Consider the following 14,599-nt stretch of genomic DNA (forward strand, 5'->3'; position numbering starts at 1 on the left):
CCATCACTCCACCATTTGCACACCCAATCTCCATCATTCCACCATTTGCACACCCAGACTCCATCACTCTAGCATTTGCACACACCTTCAGTAGAACATGTTTCCTTCCTACTTCAATCTCTCTCATTGCCACCTGTCCCCCTCCCCCCACCGGCTTGGTGTCACTCTTTGCCTAACTCTGCCTCAAAAGAATGTTTACTGCAGTAAAATTGCTCTGTGAATGTAGATTGCTGCTGTATGTGGTAGTTAGCTACAAGCAAGAAAGGGTACAGGAAAGATTATGAGCATGTTATGAGGTCTGGTTATTAGAAAATGCTGGATAGGCTGAGGTTTCTTTCCCTGGAGCAAAGGAGGTTCAGAGATGACCTTACAGAGGTTTATAAAACTAGAGGTGTATAAGGGGCCAAAGGCACGTTGCCAGGGTAGTGCAGACCAAAACTAGTAAGCAGAGGTTTAAAGTGAAAGAAGAGGCTTGAAGGGCAAAATTTTCACATGGGGTGGTGAGTGTATGGAATGAGCTGGCAGAGGTAGTGGTGGAGGTGATCACGTTTACAATGGTTAAAAGATATTTGGATATGGATAGGAAAAGCTTAGATGGATATGGGCCAAATGCAGGAAAATGGGATTGGCTTCATGAAGGGAGGTGGTCTGCATTGATCAGTGAAGCGGGCGGTGGGGGGGGGGGCTGTCTCCGTGCGGTCTAACTCTGCGACGCTAACTGTGTACCTTTGCCAGGAGTGGTGTTCAAACTTTCTGGGTTCAATCCCCTGCCTGCTAGGCTAGTCTGATACTCCCCTTCTGTTCTGAGGGAGTGCTGCTGTGTCAAAGATGTCACTTTTCAAGTACAGCACGAAACCAGACCACACCTTCCCGCCTCCCCAACAGTCCTGGGAATCCTGTGTGTTTACCGGATCAACACCCGGATGTTTCCCAACAACATCGCCAAAGAATAGCTACCTTGCAGGGAGTCTGTCCCCCGAATTGGCAATTGTATGTAATATGTCACAAGGGTGGCCGGCTTGGGGAGTATTTCATTGGCCGAGACCTTCCTGAGCCTGCATCGCTAGTCCTTGTCGTTAGTCCTATTTCTGTTATCCCATCTGCAATTATTGCAGCCAAGCGCAGACAATAAAGACTTCAGATTCTGGGTGTTTTGCGCGAAGTGACTGTCCCCTGCGTGACACCGGTTTTTAATTGAATTGCACAGAGCATCACCCTCGGGCAGCTCCGCGCTTGGCAATCGGCAATGCTGGCAGTCTCCAGTAGGGGTGCGGCGACACTGCCGCAAGTGGAGCTTGCGAGCTGGGTGAGCACAGGACAGAGCCACTGAGATGTGAATCTGTTCGCGGATATCAGGCTGTCAAAGCAAGGGGGGAGCTTTCTGAGTGAAACAAGCACCCTCCGACTGTGCACACAGACCTGACTGCACCTCCTCCACCCGGATCACACAGACACTCTCCTCCCTAACCAGCCGCAGCGCGGGGCGAATGGCACTGGCAATGGAGTAAGTGACTTCAATGTGATCCTATGGAACAGGCTACTGATCCACGGGTCCGGTGTGGGTGGGAGTGGGTGTAGCACTAGACTGCTGTCTGTGGGCATTTCACTGGAAGGGTACACAGTGCCTCGGGCTGGGACAGTGCCTGTACACTACTGCTGCGAAACTGAGTGCTTTGCGTTCAGCTGAGATTTCATTGTGGTCACACCTTTCCTTTGTTGCGGCACGCTGGTTTAGACTGTATTTTGATTTGAAATTGTGAAATGGCTGGGATGCGAGCGGTGTTTCTCACTGAACCCAATATGGCTGCAAAGCCGAAGATCTTGAAGCTGGGAGTGGGTGCCCGCTTAGCGCCGATCTCCGGGCTGCGTCACCCGGGTTCGTTCTTCCATTGAAGAATATGACCGCCGTGATCCGTTGTCGCCTCTGACCAGTTGTAAGCTGACGCTCCATCCTGACAGAAAGTTGGCTGCTTCAATTCTCTCTGTCTATTTCATGGGTGTAGCGAGAAAGCAAATTAACCATTTATTGGACAATTTGTTTCAGCATGGTACCTAGGGTAGTTTGAAGCTTTCGGCGAATGGAGAACGAGGCAGTTTTTGTTTTTTCCGAATGAACTAAAATCCACTACTGTGGACTGTTTTGATGACAGGTTGGCATTTTGAGAAGTGTTTTACCGGGCAGGTTCTGGAAATGCAACCCCCTCCCCTGCAGCTGTGGACAGGGTGGGTGGGTGGTGGGTGTTGAGGGGAGGGGAGGTGCTACGTCTTCCTTCAGCTTCCGGAGCAGCAACCCGGGTGAGCTACCACCTACCGCTTGGAGGGCAGCGAGTGAGCTGGGCTAGTCCGGAGCTCCGGGTCTCCAGGTCTCTGCCGCTTGGAGGGCAGCGAGTGAGCCGGGCTAGTCCGGATCTCTGGATCTCCGGGTCTCTGACAGTGCATTGCATTGACAGAGAGCCCAGGACTCCCGAACTGTAGTGGCTGGGCCACTCACTATCTCCCAACACAGGAGAAGTTCTTCAGATGTTCTTAGATGTTCAAATTTGCAGCGGTCGGAGACATTACAAATGACATTCCGATAATGCATAATTAATTTTGCACATACATATACAGGCGCATTCTCACATATGAACATAGCATGCATATACATATACTTACACCTACAAACTTGCATATGGACACACACAGAGAATGCTGGAGGAACTCAGCAGTCCAGGCAGCGTCTATGGAAAAGAGTCTGATGAAGGATCTCGGCCCGAAACGTCGACTGTACTCTTTTCCATACATGCTGCCTGGCCTGCTGAGTTCCTCCAGCATCTTGTGCGTGTTGCTCGGATTTCCAGCATCTGCAGATTTTCTCTTGTTTGTATATGGACATGCTATGCAGCTCATACACATTTTTACACGTAGGCACATGTTTTTCAGGTAGGCACAGATACACGTGGATTTTTATCCATTGCACCCACATACAAACTTTGAGCAATTTTCCTTTAGGTTGCTCAGGAGTCACAGTGCCAGAGATTGATCCAGCTCTATTGGAATATCATGCAATGAATTAGAAGTGTTTTATGTTATGTTCAATAACTGGTTGGTGTACAGCTAGAAGATGGACATCTTCCTGTACAACTGAATTAATGTCAGCATGCAAGACATATTCAGAATTTCGTCACTGAGAACAGTCATTGCTGAGATTAACAGGGCAGTGTCATGAGAACTGTGCTGTAAATGGTGCCAGTGAAGTAAATAAATAGAAAATTTTCAATGCACATCTTCACACCTTGAAGTAGAGTTGTACAAGCATACTCACAGAATGTGTTGGAGCCAAGGTGTACAGTCTGTCTACAGTGTGTATTGGACCATGGTGTACAGTCTGTCTACAGTGTGTATTGGACCATGGTGTACAGTCTGTCTACAGTGTGTATTGGACCATGGTGTACAGTCTGTCTACAGTGTGTATTGGACCATGGTGTACAGTCTGTCTACAGTGTGAATTGGATAACGGTGTACAGTCTGTCTACAGTGTGTATTGGATCACGGTGTACAGTCTGTCTACAGTGTGTATTGGACCATGGTCTACAGTCTGTCTACATTGTGTATTGGGCCATGGTGTACAGTCTGTCTACAGTGTGTATTGGAGCATGGTGTACAGTCTGTCTATGGTGTGTATTGGAGCATGGTATACTATCTGTCTTCAGTGTGTATTGGACCATGGTCTACAGTCTGTCTACATTGTGCATTGAGCCATGGTGTACAGTCTGTCTACAGTGTGTATTGGGCCGTGGTGTACAGTCTGTCTACAGTGTGTATTGGGCCATGGTGTACAGTCTGTCTACAGTGTGTATTGGGCCATGGTGTACAGTCTGTCTACAGTGTGTATTGGGCCATGGTGTACAGTCTGTCTACGGTGTGAATTGGGCCATGGCGTACAGTCTGTCTACAGTCTATATTGGAGCACGGTGAACAGTCTGTCTATGGTGTGTATTGGAGCATAGTGTACAGTCTGTCTATGGTGTGTATTGGAGCATGGTGTACAGTCTGTCTATGGTGTGTTGGGCCATGGTGTACAGTCTGTCTACGGTGTGAATTGGGCCGTGGTGTACAGTCTGTCTACGGTGTGTATTGGAGCATAGTGTACACTTTTGTCTACGGTGTGTATTGGGCCCTAGTGTATAGTCTGTCTACAGTGTGTATTGGAGCATGGTCTACAGTCTGTCTACAGTGTGTATTGGGTCATTTTGTACAGTCTGTCTACGGTGTGTATTGGAGCATGGTGTACAGTCTGTCTACGGTGTGTATTGGGCCATGGTGTACAGTCTGTCTATGGTGTGTATTCAATCATGGTGTACAGTCTGTCTACGGTGAGTATTGGAGCATGGTGAACTGTCTGTTTAGGGTGTGTATTGGGCCATGGTGTACAGTCTGTCTACGGTGTGTATTGGACCATGGTGAACAGTCTGACTACAGTGTGTATTGGAGCGTGGTGTACAGTCTGTCTACGGTGTGTATTGGAGCATTGTGTACCATCTGTTTTCGGTGTGTATTGGAGCATGGTCTACAGTCTGTCTACAGTGTGTATTGGAGCATGGTGTACAGTCTGTCTACGGTGTGTATTGGACCATGGTGTACAGTATGTCTACGGTGTGTATTGGGCCATGGTGTACAGTCTGTCAACAGTGTGTATTGGACCATGGCGTACAGTCTGTCTACGGTGTGTATTGGAGCATGGTGTATAGTCTGTCTACGGTGTGTATTGGGCCATGGTCTACAGTCTGTCTACAGTGTGTATTGGACCATGGCGTACAGTTTGTCTACGGTGTGTATTCGGCCATGGTGTACGGTCTGTCTACAGTGTGTATTGGACCATGGTGTACAGTCTGTCTACAGTGTGTATTGGACCATGGTGTACAGTCTGTCTACAGTGTCTATAGGACCGTTGCGTACAGTTTGTCTACGGTGTCTATTGGACCATGGTGTACAGTCTGTCTACGGTGTGTATTGGAGCATGATGTACAGTCTGTCTATGGTGTGTATTGGACCATGGTGTACAGTCTGTCTATGGTGTGTATTGGACCATGGTGTACAGTCTGTCTATGGTGTGTATTGGAGCATGGTGTATAGTCTGTCTACGGTGTGTATTGGAGCATGGTGTACAGTCTGTCTACAGTGTGTATTGGACCATGGTGTACAGTCTGTCTACAGTGTCTATAGGACCGTTGCGTACAGTTTGTCTACGGTGTCTATTGGACCATGGTGTACAGTCTGTCTACGGTGTGTATTGGAGCATGATGTACAGTCTGTCTACGGTGTGTATTGGACCATGGTGTACAGTCTGTCTACGGTGTGTATTGGAGCATGGTGTATAGTCTGTCTACGGTGTGTATTGGAGCATGGTGTACAGTCTGGGGTGTGTTTTGGGCCATGCTGAACAGTCTGTCTACGGTGTGTATTGGGCCATAGTGTACAGTCTGTCTACTGTGTGTATTGGAGCATGGCGTACAGTCTGTCTACATTGTGTATTGGACCATGGCGTACAGTTTGTCTACGGTGTGTATTCGGCCATGGTGTACGGTCTGTCTACAGTGCGTATTGGACCATGGTGTACAGTCTGTCTACGGTGTGTATTGGACCATGGTGTACAGTCTGTCTACAGTGTGTATTGGACCATGGTGTACAGTCTGTCTACAGTGTCTATAGGACCGTTGCGTACAGTTTGTCTACGGTGTCTATTGGACCATGGTGTACAGTCTGTCTACGGTGTGTATTGGAGCATGATGTACAGTCTGTCTACGGTGTGTATTGGACCATGGTGTATAGTCTGTCTACGGTGTGTATTGAGCCATAGTGTACAGCCTGTCTACAGTATGTATTAGGGCATGGTGTACAGTCTGTCTACTGTGTGTATTGGAGCATGGCGTACAGTCTGTCTACATTGTGTATTGGACCATGGCGTACAGGTTGTCTACAGTTTGTGTATTGGACCATGGCGTACAGTCTGTCTGCAGTGTGCATTGGGCCATGGCGTACAGTCTGTCTACAGTGTCAATTGGGCCATGGCATACGGTCTATGTTGTGTATTGGGCCATGGTGTACAGTCTGTCTACGGTGTGTATTGGAGCATGGCGTACAGGTTGTCTACAGTTTGTGTATTGGACCATGGCGTACAGTCTGTCTACAGTGTGAAATGGGCCATGGCGTACAGTCTATATTGGAGCATGGTGAACAGTCTGTCTACGGTGTGTATTGGACCATGGCGTACAGGTTGTCTACAGTTTGTGTATTGGACCATGGCGTACAGTCTGTCTACAGTGTGAAATGGGCCATGGCGTACAGTCTATATTGGAGCATAGTGAACAGTCTGTCTACGGTGTGTATTGGACCATGGTGTATAGTCTTGTCTACAGTGTTACGTACCCCGTAACTGGGTTACCAAACCAGCAGAAATGGATCACTCAGTTGGAGTCTGGATTACTAGAACTAAGAAAGTTTTATTAAAGAAACAAGTAACACAGTAATCGAAAGGATAATAAATGCAACAGTTCAGCAGTGATAAACCCACATGTGCACAGAATTAAGATAACAGCATCAATCAAGCTCTATCGTTGTCTAGGGATAAATGACCAATTCAAAGTGACACAAAGTTCAGTCCAATTTAGTAGTTCAGTTCGCAGTAATCGTTGCCATGGTGATGGACAACATGGGGGGGGAGAGAGAGCGAGAGAGAGAGAGAACGGGAACGACTGATCATTCAGGAACGGTTTCCACTCACAGACCGGCGATATTGCTCACAAGCAGCTTTCGGGCGGGTCCTTTGTGATGTCACCTGAGGTCACCGACTGTGAACCCTCCTCCAGATGCGGTCGATCCTCTGCAGTGAACCCGGCACCCAAGCGAGGGTGGACACACACCGGGTTCCTGCTGATCGTACCTTTCCACCCTGTGCGTTTATGGTCCGGTACTTCCCACCGACTCGTGAGAGGCGCACCGCTTCCAGGGTCTCGTTACCTCGGGTGTCGTCGTGTGTCCTTCCTTAGCGAACCTGTCCCTTTCTATCCCCCTGCTGGGGTATCGCCTGTCCATCACTTCAAACAGTTCAGGGTTCAAAGGGGGAGCCGCTCCAGACAGCTCTCTCTCCCATCCCTTCATTACACATCTCCAGATCGCCTGTCCATCACTTCAAACAGTTCAGGGTTCAAAAGGGGAGCCGCTCCAGACAGCTCTCTCACCCGTCCCTTCATTACACATCTCCAGATGCTGCTTCATTGTTCCTTATCTCTCCCTCCCCTGAGGACAGGTGGCAGACCAACTGCTGATCTCACAGGACAGCTAACATCTATGTGTATTCTCGTCACACTTCCCCCCTTTAAGGATTTTTACCGGGAGGTAAAAATTACAAACATGAATACATTATTTGATACACACACAAATATACATCTTTATCAGCTATTTGGCTAACACAGCGAGTTTGAAGTTGTCAACACCTTGACAGACAGTCACCACATTTTCTGCCCCTTTTTATATGTGTTATTAATAATCCCTTAGACCAGGCTCCAACTCAGCAAACTTCATAGTGGCCAAAAACACTGATGAATTTCGATCAATGTAACCTCTCATTTGGTTTTGTCCCGGACCACAATAACAAGGGTCGTCCCATTCCGACTCAGTTTTCTCTCGCAAGGGCTTAGTAGGAGAGGGAGGGGTAGTGACCGCAGAGTTATTGCAAAACTTCCTACAGTACCCCACCATCTCCAAGAGCCTTCTGAGGGCCCTGTTGTCTGTCGGGGTTGGGAGGTCAGCGATAGCCTGCACTGTAGCTTGCATCGCTGCCAGCTGCCCCTGTGTCACCACAATTCCCGGGTAAGTGGCCCTCGTGTGGCCGAATTCATTTTCTTCAAGGTTCACTATCAAGCTGGCTTCAGACAGCCGTATTAAATTGGCAATACACACCTCTGTGTTCATCAGCCCTTTAGTCACTGAATTACTCATTATATATGATTGTTGTTTGCTAGGCTGCCCTATTGTAACAGACATCACCCAACGTCCCAGTTCTTTGCATCGCCTCGGGACAATCAACCACACGGGTGCGAGTCGTTTCATTACTCCTAAAGAGTCGCTTTGTTCGGGGATTAAGGGAGAGACCTTATCAGTAGACCTGGCCAAAACAATAACCTTCTCCCATCTAATCTTTTCAAAATGGTTTTTCTCCCTTATCAGGGGGCCCCTAGCTTCATTGATTTCCACGCTAACACCAACTAGGTTTGTTAGCATATCAAAAGCCGGTGACCGTCTCAGTTTGCGTCGGTCATGATCAATAACATTCTTCCCCCTGGGCAGCCGGTAAATCTCTTTCATGATTCCACCAACTGTTTCCTCCAGCACCGCAAAATGTCCACCGGGGGGTACCTCGTGGGCCAGGTTAAAAAATCTCATCCCCATAACCCTTTTGCACCACCCCCCACTCCTCATCTGCGGGTACTGTACTTGATTTCCCTTTTTTCCTTAGCACTTCCTCCTCCACACAATAGCCTACAAGTTCCCTTGTCAAAGCTGTGTCAGAGAGAGCTGTCTGTGCCGAAACCATCAGCCCCTCATCTCGCTCCTGCGTCTGCACAAATTCTTTCCTGGCTACTGCTACGTCTGTCCCAGCTCCCTCACTGCCTCTTGTCTCACTACACTCTTTCTTTTCATTTTCTACCCTCTTCTCGTACAAGGTTGGCAGAAACGTTTCAGCTAAATTCACTACCGCGGTCCCGTGATGAACCTGTGAGTCCATGGGCGGGGCCTCAATGCTGGCAGGCTGACCTGTCAATCTCACTGCTTCGAACGTGATTCCCCCGGCGAGGTCATTACCGAGCAAGACTTCCACGCCTTTCATCGGTAATTCGGACCTCACCCCGATCGTGACTAGTCCAGAGACCAGGTTGCTTTGTAAGTGTATCTGGTGCAAAGGGACTGACTCTATCCCTTCCCCAACACCTTTGACCTCTACCTCCCCAGTCTGGGTCTCTGTGCTAAACTCTAATACACTCTTCAGTATTAGTGACTGACACGCTCCCGTGTCTCTCCAGATCCGCACTGGAACTGGTTTTAATCCCTCCTTCACTGACACCAATCCAGCCGAGATAAACCTCTCGCGCCCTTCCTGAAATTTGGCAGACCTGACTGTCCCTAGCGGTTCGCTTAACAACTCGATACAGCCATTCAAAATTTCCGCTTTTCCTTTCTCCGTCTCCTTCTTTGGGGCAAAGCACCTGGACACAAAGTGTCTGACTTTCCCGCAATTATAACAGACGACCCCAGGAGACTTCCTACCAGACTGCTCCCGGTCTACCTTATCCTTCTCACTAGTCCCCGGCTTACTTTCTGACTTTTCCGGCGGACTCTCCCCGCCGTCCTGACTACCCTCCTGGTAGGCTTTACTCGGGGCAAACTTCATTTTGTGCGTCAACCATAATCATCCGCTAACTTAGCAGTTGCGGCTAACGTGGCTGACTCTTTCTCATCGAGGTAGGGTCTCATACCCTCAGGGACACAACCTTTAAACTGCTCAATCAGGATCAGCTGTAGCAGTCTGTCATAATCCCCCTCTACCCCCTTTGAGGCGCACCAATGCTCACAATATGTCTGCATCTCACGGGCAAACTCCAAATACGTGCGGTCCCACTGCTTCCTCACATTCCGGAACCTCTGCCGGTATGCCTCCGGGACCAACTCATAAATCCTGAGGATGGCCTCTTTTACCACCTCATACCTCTGGGCATCTTCCGCGGACAAAGCGGAGTAAGCTTCTTGGGCTTTCCCTTTCAGTACACTCTGAAGTAAGACAACCCACTTATCCCTCGGCCAGTCCTGACTTATAGCCACTTTTTCGAAGTGGAGAAAGTACCGATCCACGTCGGTATCGTCAAATGGGGGAACCAGCCTAACCTCCTGGGTCGCCCGGAACCCTCCACCTTGGTTCGGCATGAGCCCCTGCTCGGCCCTTATCTTTAACTTCTCCAGCTCAAATTCCCTTTCCCTCTGTTTCCCTCTCTCTCTTCTCGCTCCCATTGCCTCTCTTTCTCCTCTCTCTCCAACTGTCTCTCTCTCTCTTGCCTTTCTACCTCTTTCTCTTTCTCCCGCCTTTCTAACTCTCTCTCCTGCCTTTCTAACTGCTTCTCTTCGTGTTCTAACTGTCGTACCCGGAACTCGTGCTCGAGTCTCAGTTTTTCCAGCTGCACCTGTACCACGTCTCCAGAAGGTTTTTCAATAGACACCACCCCCAGCTCGCCTTGGGGAAACACACCTTTAGATACATAGTGCTCTACGATAGCTCTGTGTATCTCCTCTCTCCTCATTGTCGACTTCTGGCATCCTCTAATGCCTCCAAGGTCGGCGCCTTTATAAATTCCTCAACCTCCATTTCTGCTGTTTGTCTTTTCTTTCTTTCGGGAATTTTAACCCAATCAATTTACTCCGTCCCAAATTTAGCGTTCAAAATCCCGGACGAGCCCCCACTTATGTTACGTACCCTGTAACTGGGTTGCCAAACCAGCAGAAATGGATCACTCAGTTGGAGTCTGGATTACTAGAACTAAGAAAGTTTTATTAAAGAAACAAGCAACACAGTAATCGAAAGGATAATAAGTGCAACAGTTCAGCAATGATAAACCCACATGTGCACAGAATTAAGATAACAGCATCAATCAAGCTCTATCGTTGTCTAGGGATAAATGACCAATTTCAAAGTGACACAAAGTTCAGTCCAATTTAGTAGTTCAGTTCGCAGTAATTGTTGCCATGGCGATGGACAACATGGGGGGAGAGAGAGAGAGAGAGAGAGAACGGGAACAACTGATCATTCAGGAACGGCTTCCACTCACAGACCGGCGATATTTCTCACAAGCAGCTTTCGGGCGGGTCCTTTGTGATGTCACCTAAGGTCACCAACTGTGACCCCTCCTCCAGATGCGGTCGATCCTCTGCAGTGAACTCGGCACCCAAGCGAGGGTGGACACACGCCGGGTTCCTGCTGATCGTACCTTTCCACCCTGTGCGTTTAAGATGCGGTACTTCCCACCGACTCGTGAGAGGCGCACCGCTTCCAGGGTCTCGTTACCTCGGGTGTCGTGTGTCCCTGCTTTAGCGAACCTGTCCCTTTTTATCCCCCTGCCGGGGTATCGCCTGTCCATCACTTCAAACAGTTCAGGGTTCAAAGGGGGAGCCGCTCCAGAAAGCTCTCTCTCCCGTCCCTTATCTCCCCTTCCCCTGAGGACAGGTGGCAGACCAACTGCTGATCTCACAGGACAGCTAACATCTATGTGTATTCTCGTCACAACAGTGTGTGTTGGATCATGGTGTACAGTCTGTCTGCAGTGTGCATTGGGCCATGGCGTACAGTCTGTCTACAGTGTCAATTGGGCCATGGCATACGGTCTGTCTATGTTGTGTATTGGACCATGGCGTACAGTCTGTCTACGGTGTGTATTGGAGCATGGCGTACAGGTTGTCTACAGTTTGTGTATTGGACCATGGCGTACAGTCTGTCTACAGTGTGAAATGGGCCATGGCGTACAGTCTATATTGGAGCATGGTGAACAGTCTGTCTACGGTGTGTATTGGACCATGGTGTACAGTCTGTCTACGGTGTGTATTGGACCGTGGTGAACAGTCTGTCTACGGTGTGTATTGGAGCATAGTGAACAGTCTGTCTACGGTGTCTATTGGACCATAGTGTACAGTCTGTCTACGGTGTGTATTGGACCATGGTGTCTAGTCTGTCTACAGTGTGTGTTGGATCATGGTGTACAGTCTGTCTACAGTGTCAATTGGGCCATGGCGTACGGTCTGTCTACGTTGTGTATTGGACCATGGTGTACAGTCTGTCTAGGGTGTGTATTGGACCATGGTGTACAGTCTGTCTACGGTGTGTATTGTATCACAGTGTACAGTCTGCCTGCAGTGTGTATTGGACCATGGTGTACAGTCTGTCCATGGTTTGTATTGGACCATGGTGTACAGTCTGTCTAGGGTGTGTATTGGGCCATGGTGTACAGTCTGTCTACGGTGTGTATTGTATCACAGTGTACAGTCTGTCTGCAGTGTGTATTGGACCATGGTGTACAGTCTGTCCATGGTGTGTATTGTACCATGGTGTACAGTCTGTCTACAGTGTGAGTTGGGCCGTGGTGTACAGTCTGTCTACGGTGTGTATTGGACCATAGTGAACTGTCTGTCAATGGTTTGTATTGGACCATGGTGTACAGTCTGTCTGCAGTGTGCATTGGGCCATGGCGTACAGTATGTCTACAGTGTCAATTGGGCCATGGCATACAGTCTGTCTACGTTGTGTATTGGACCATGGCGTACAGTCTGTCTAGGGTGTGTATTGGGCCATGGTGTACAGTCTGTCTACAGTTTGTATTGGGCCATGGTCTACAGTCTGTCTACAGTTTGTATTGGGCCATGGTGTACAGTCTGTCCATGGTGTGTATTGTACCGTGGTGTACAGTCTGTCTACAGTGTGAATTGGCCGTGGTGTACAGTCTGTCTACGGTGTGTATTGGACCATAGTGAACTGTCTGTCAATGGTTTGTATTGGACCATGGTGTACAGTCTGTCTGCAGTGTGCATTGGGCCATGGCGTACAGTATGTCTACAGTGTCAATTGGGCCATAGCATACAGTCTGTCTACGTTGTGTATTGGACCATGGCGTACAGTCTGTCTAGGGTGTGTATTGGGCCATGGTGTACAGTCTGTCTACAGTTTGTATTGGGCCATGGTCTACAGTCTGTCTACAGTTTGTATTGGGCCATGGTGTACAGTCTGTCCATGGTGTGTATTGGGCCGTGGTGTACAGTCTGTCTACGGTGTGTATTGGAGCATAGTGAACTGTCTGTCTACGGTGTGTATTGGGCCATGGTGTACAGTCTGTCTACGATGTGTATTGGAGCATAGTGAACAGTCTGTCTACGGTGTCTATTGGACCATGGTGTACAGTCTGTCTACGGTGTGTATTGGACCATGGTGTCTAGTCAGTCTACAGTGTGTGTTGGATCATGGTGTACAGTCTGTCTACAGTGTCAATTGGGCCATGGCATACGGTCTGTCTACGTTGTGTATTGGACCATGGTGTACAGTCTGTCTAGGGTGTGTATTGGACCATGGTGTACAGTCTGTCTACGGTGTGTATTGGATCATGGTGTGCAGTCTGTCTACGCTGTGTATTGGGCCATGGTGTACAGTCTGTCTGTGGTGTGTATTGAGCCTGTATTGGGCCATGGTGTACAGTGTCTACGGTGTGTATTGGGCCATGGTGTACGGTCTGTCTACTGTGTGTATTGGACCACGGTGTACAGTCTGTCTACGGTGTGTATTGGATCATGGCGTTTGGTCTGTCTACTGTGTGTATTAGAGCATGGTGTACATTCTGTCTACAGTGTGTATTGGACCATGATGTACTGTCTTGTCTATAGTGTGTAATGGATCATAGTGTATAGCCTGTCTACAGTGTGTATTGGACCACGGTATACAGTCTGTCTACAGCGTGTATTGGACCACGGTATACAGTCTGTCTACACTGTGTATTCGATCATGGTTTACAGTCTGTCTACGGTGTGTATTGGACCATGGTGTATAGTCTGTCTACAGTGTGTCTTGGACCATGGTGTATAGTCTGTCATCAGTGTGTATTGGAGCATGTTGTACAGTCTGTCATCAGTGTGTATTGGAGCATGGTGTACAGTCTGTCTATGGTGTGTATTGGATAATGATGTACAGTCTGTCTACAGTGTGTGTTGTATCATGGTGTACAGTCTGTTTATGGTGTGTATTGAACCATGGTGTACAGTCTGTCTATGGTGTGTTTTGGAGCATGGTGTACAGCCTGCCTACGGTGTGTATTGGTGCATAGTGTACAGTCTTGTCTACGGTGTGTATTGGAGCACGGTGTACAGCCTGTCTACAGTTTGTATTGGACCATGGTGTACAGTCTGTCTACGGTGTGTATTGGATCATGGTGTACAGTCTGTCCATGGTGTTTATTGGAGCATGATGTACCATCTGTCTTCAGTGTGTATTGGGCAATGGTGTCCAGTCTGTCTACAGTGTATATTGGACCATAGTGTACAGTCTTGTCTACAGTGTGTAATGGATTATGGTGTACCGTCTGTCTACAGTGTGTATTGGACCACAGTGTACAGTGTGTATTGGATCATGGTGTACAGTCTGTCTGCCGTGTGTATTGGGCCATGGTGTACAGTCTGTCTATGGTGTGTATTGGATCATGGTGTACAGTCTGTCTGCAGTGTGTATTGGACCATGGTGTACAGTCTGTCCATGGTGTGTATTGGACCATGGTGTACAGTCTGTCTACGGTGTGTATTGGAGCATGTTGTACGGTCAATCTATGGTGTGTATTTAGCATGGTGTACAGTCAGTCTACTGTGTGTATTTAGCATGGTGTACAGTCTGTCTTCAGTGTGTATTGGACCATGGTGCACAGGCTGGTCTACGGTGTGTATTGGGCTGTGGTGTACATGCCTGTCTACGGTGTGTATTGGGTTGTGGTGTACAGTCTGTCTATGGTGTGTATTGGGCCGTGGTGTACAGTTTGTGTGCTGTGTG

General features: G+C 48.5%; 1 protein-coding gene across 1 annotated transcript in view; it reads left to right on the forward strand.

Annotated features, from left to right (window-relative positions):
- Positions 1-1,293: 1,293 nt before the first annotated feature.
- palm1a (paralemmin 1a) overlaps positions 1,294-14,599 on the forward strand; it is a 277,402-nt gene continuing 264,096 nt past the window's right edge. The window contains exon 1 of the mRNA XM_072244277.1: positions 1,294-1,504. Within this exon, the coding sequence (XP_072100378.1) occupies positions 1,488-1,504 (17 nt within the window). The 5' untranslated portion in view covers positions 1,294-1,487. The remainder of the gene's footprint in view (positions 1,505-14,599) is intronic.

This window comes from Mobula birostris, chromosome 26, assembly GCF_030028105.1.
Source record: "Mobula birostris isolate sMobBir1 chromosome 26, sMobBir1.hap1, whole genome shotgun sequence".
Classification (NCBI taxonomy): Eukaryota; Metazoa; Chordata; class Chondrichthyes; order Myliobatiformes; family Myliobatidae; genus Mobula; species Mobula birostris.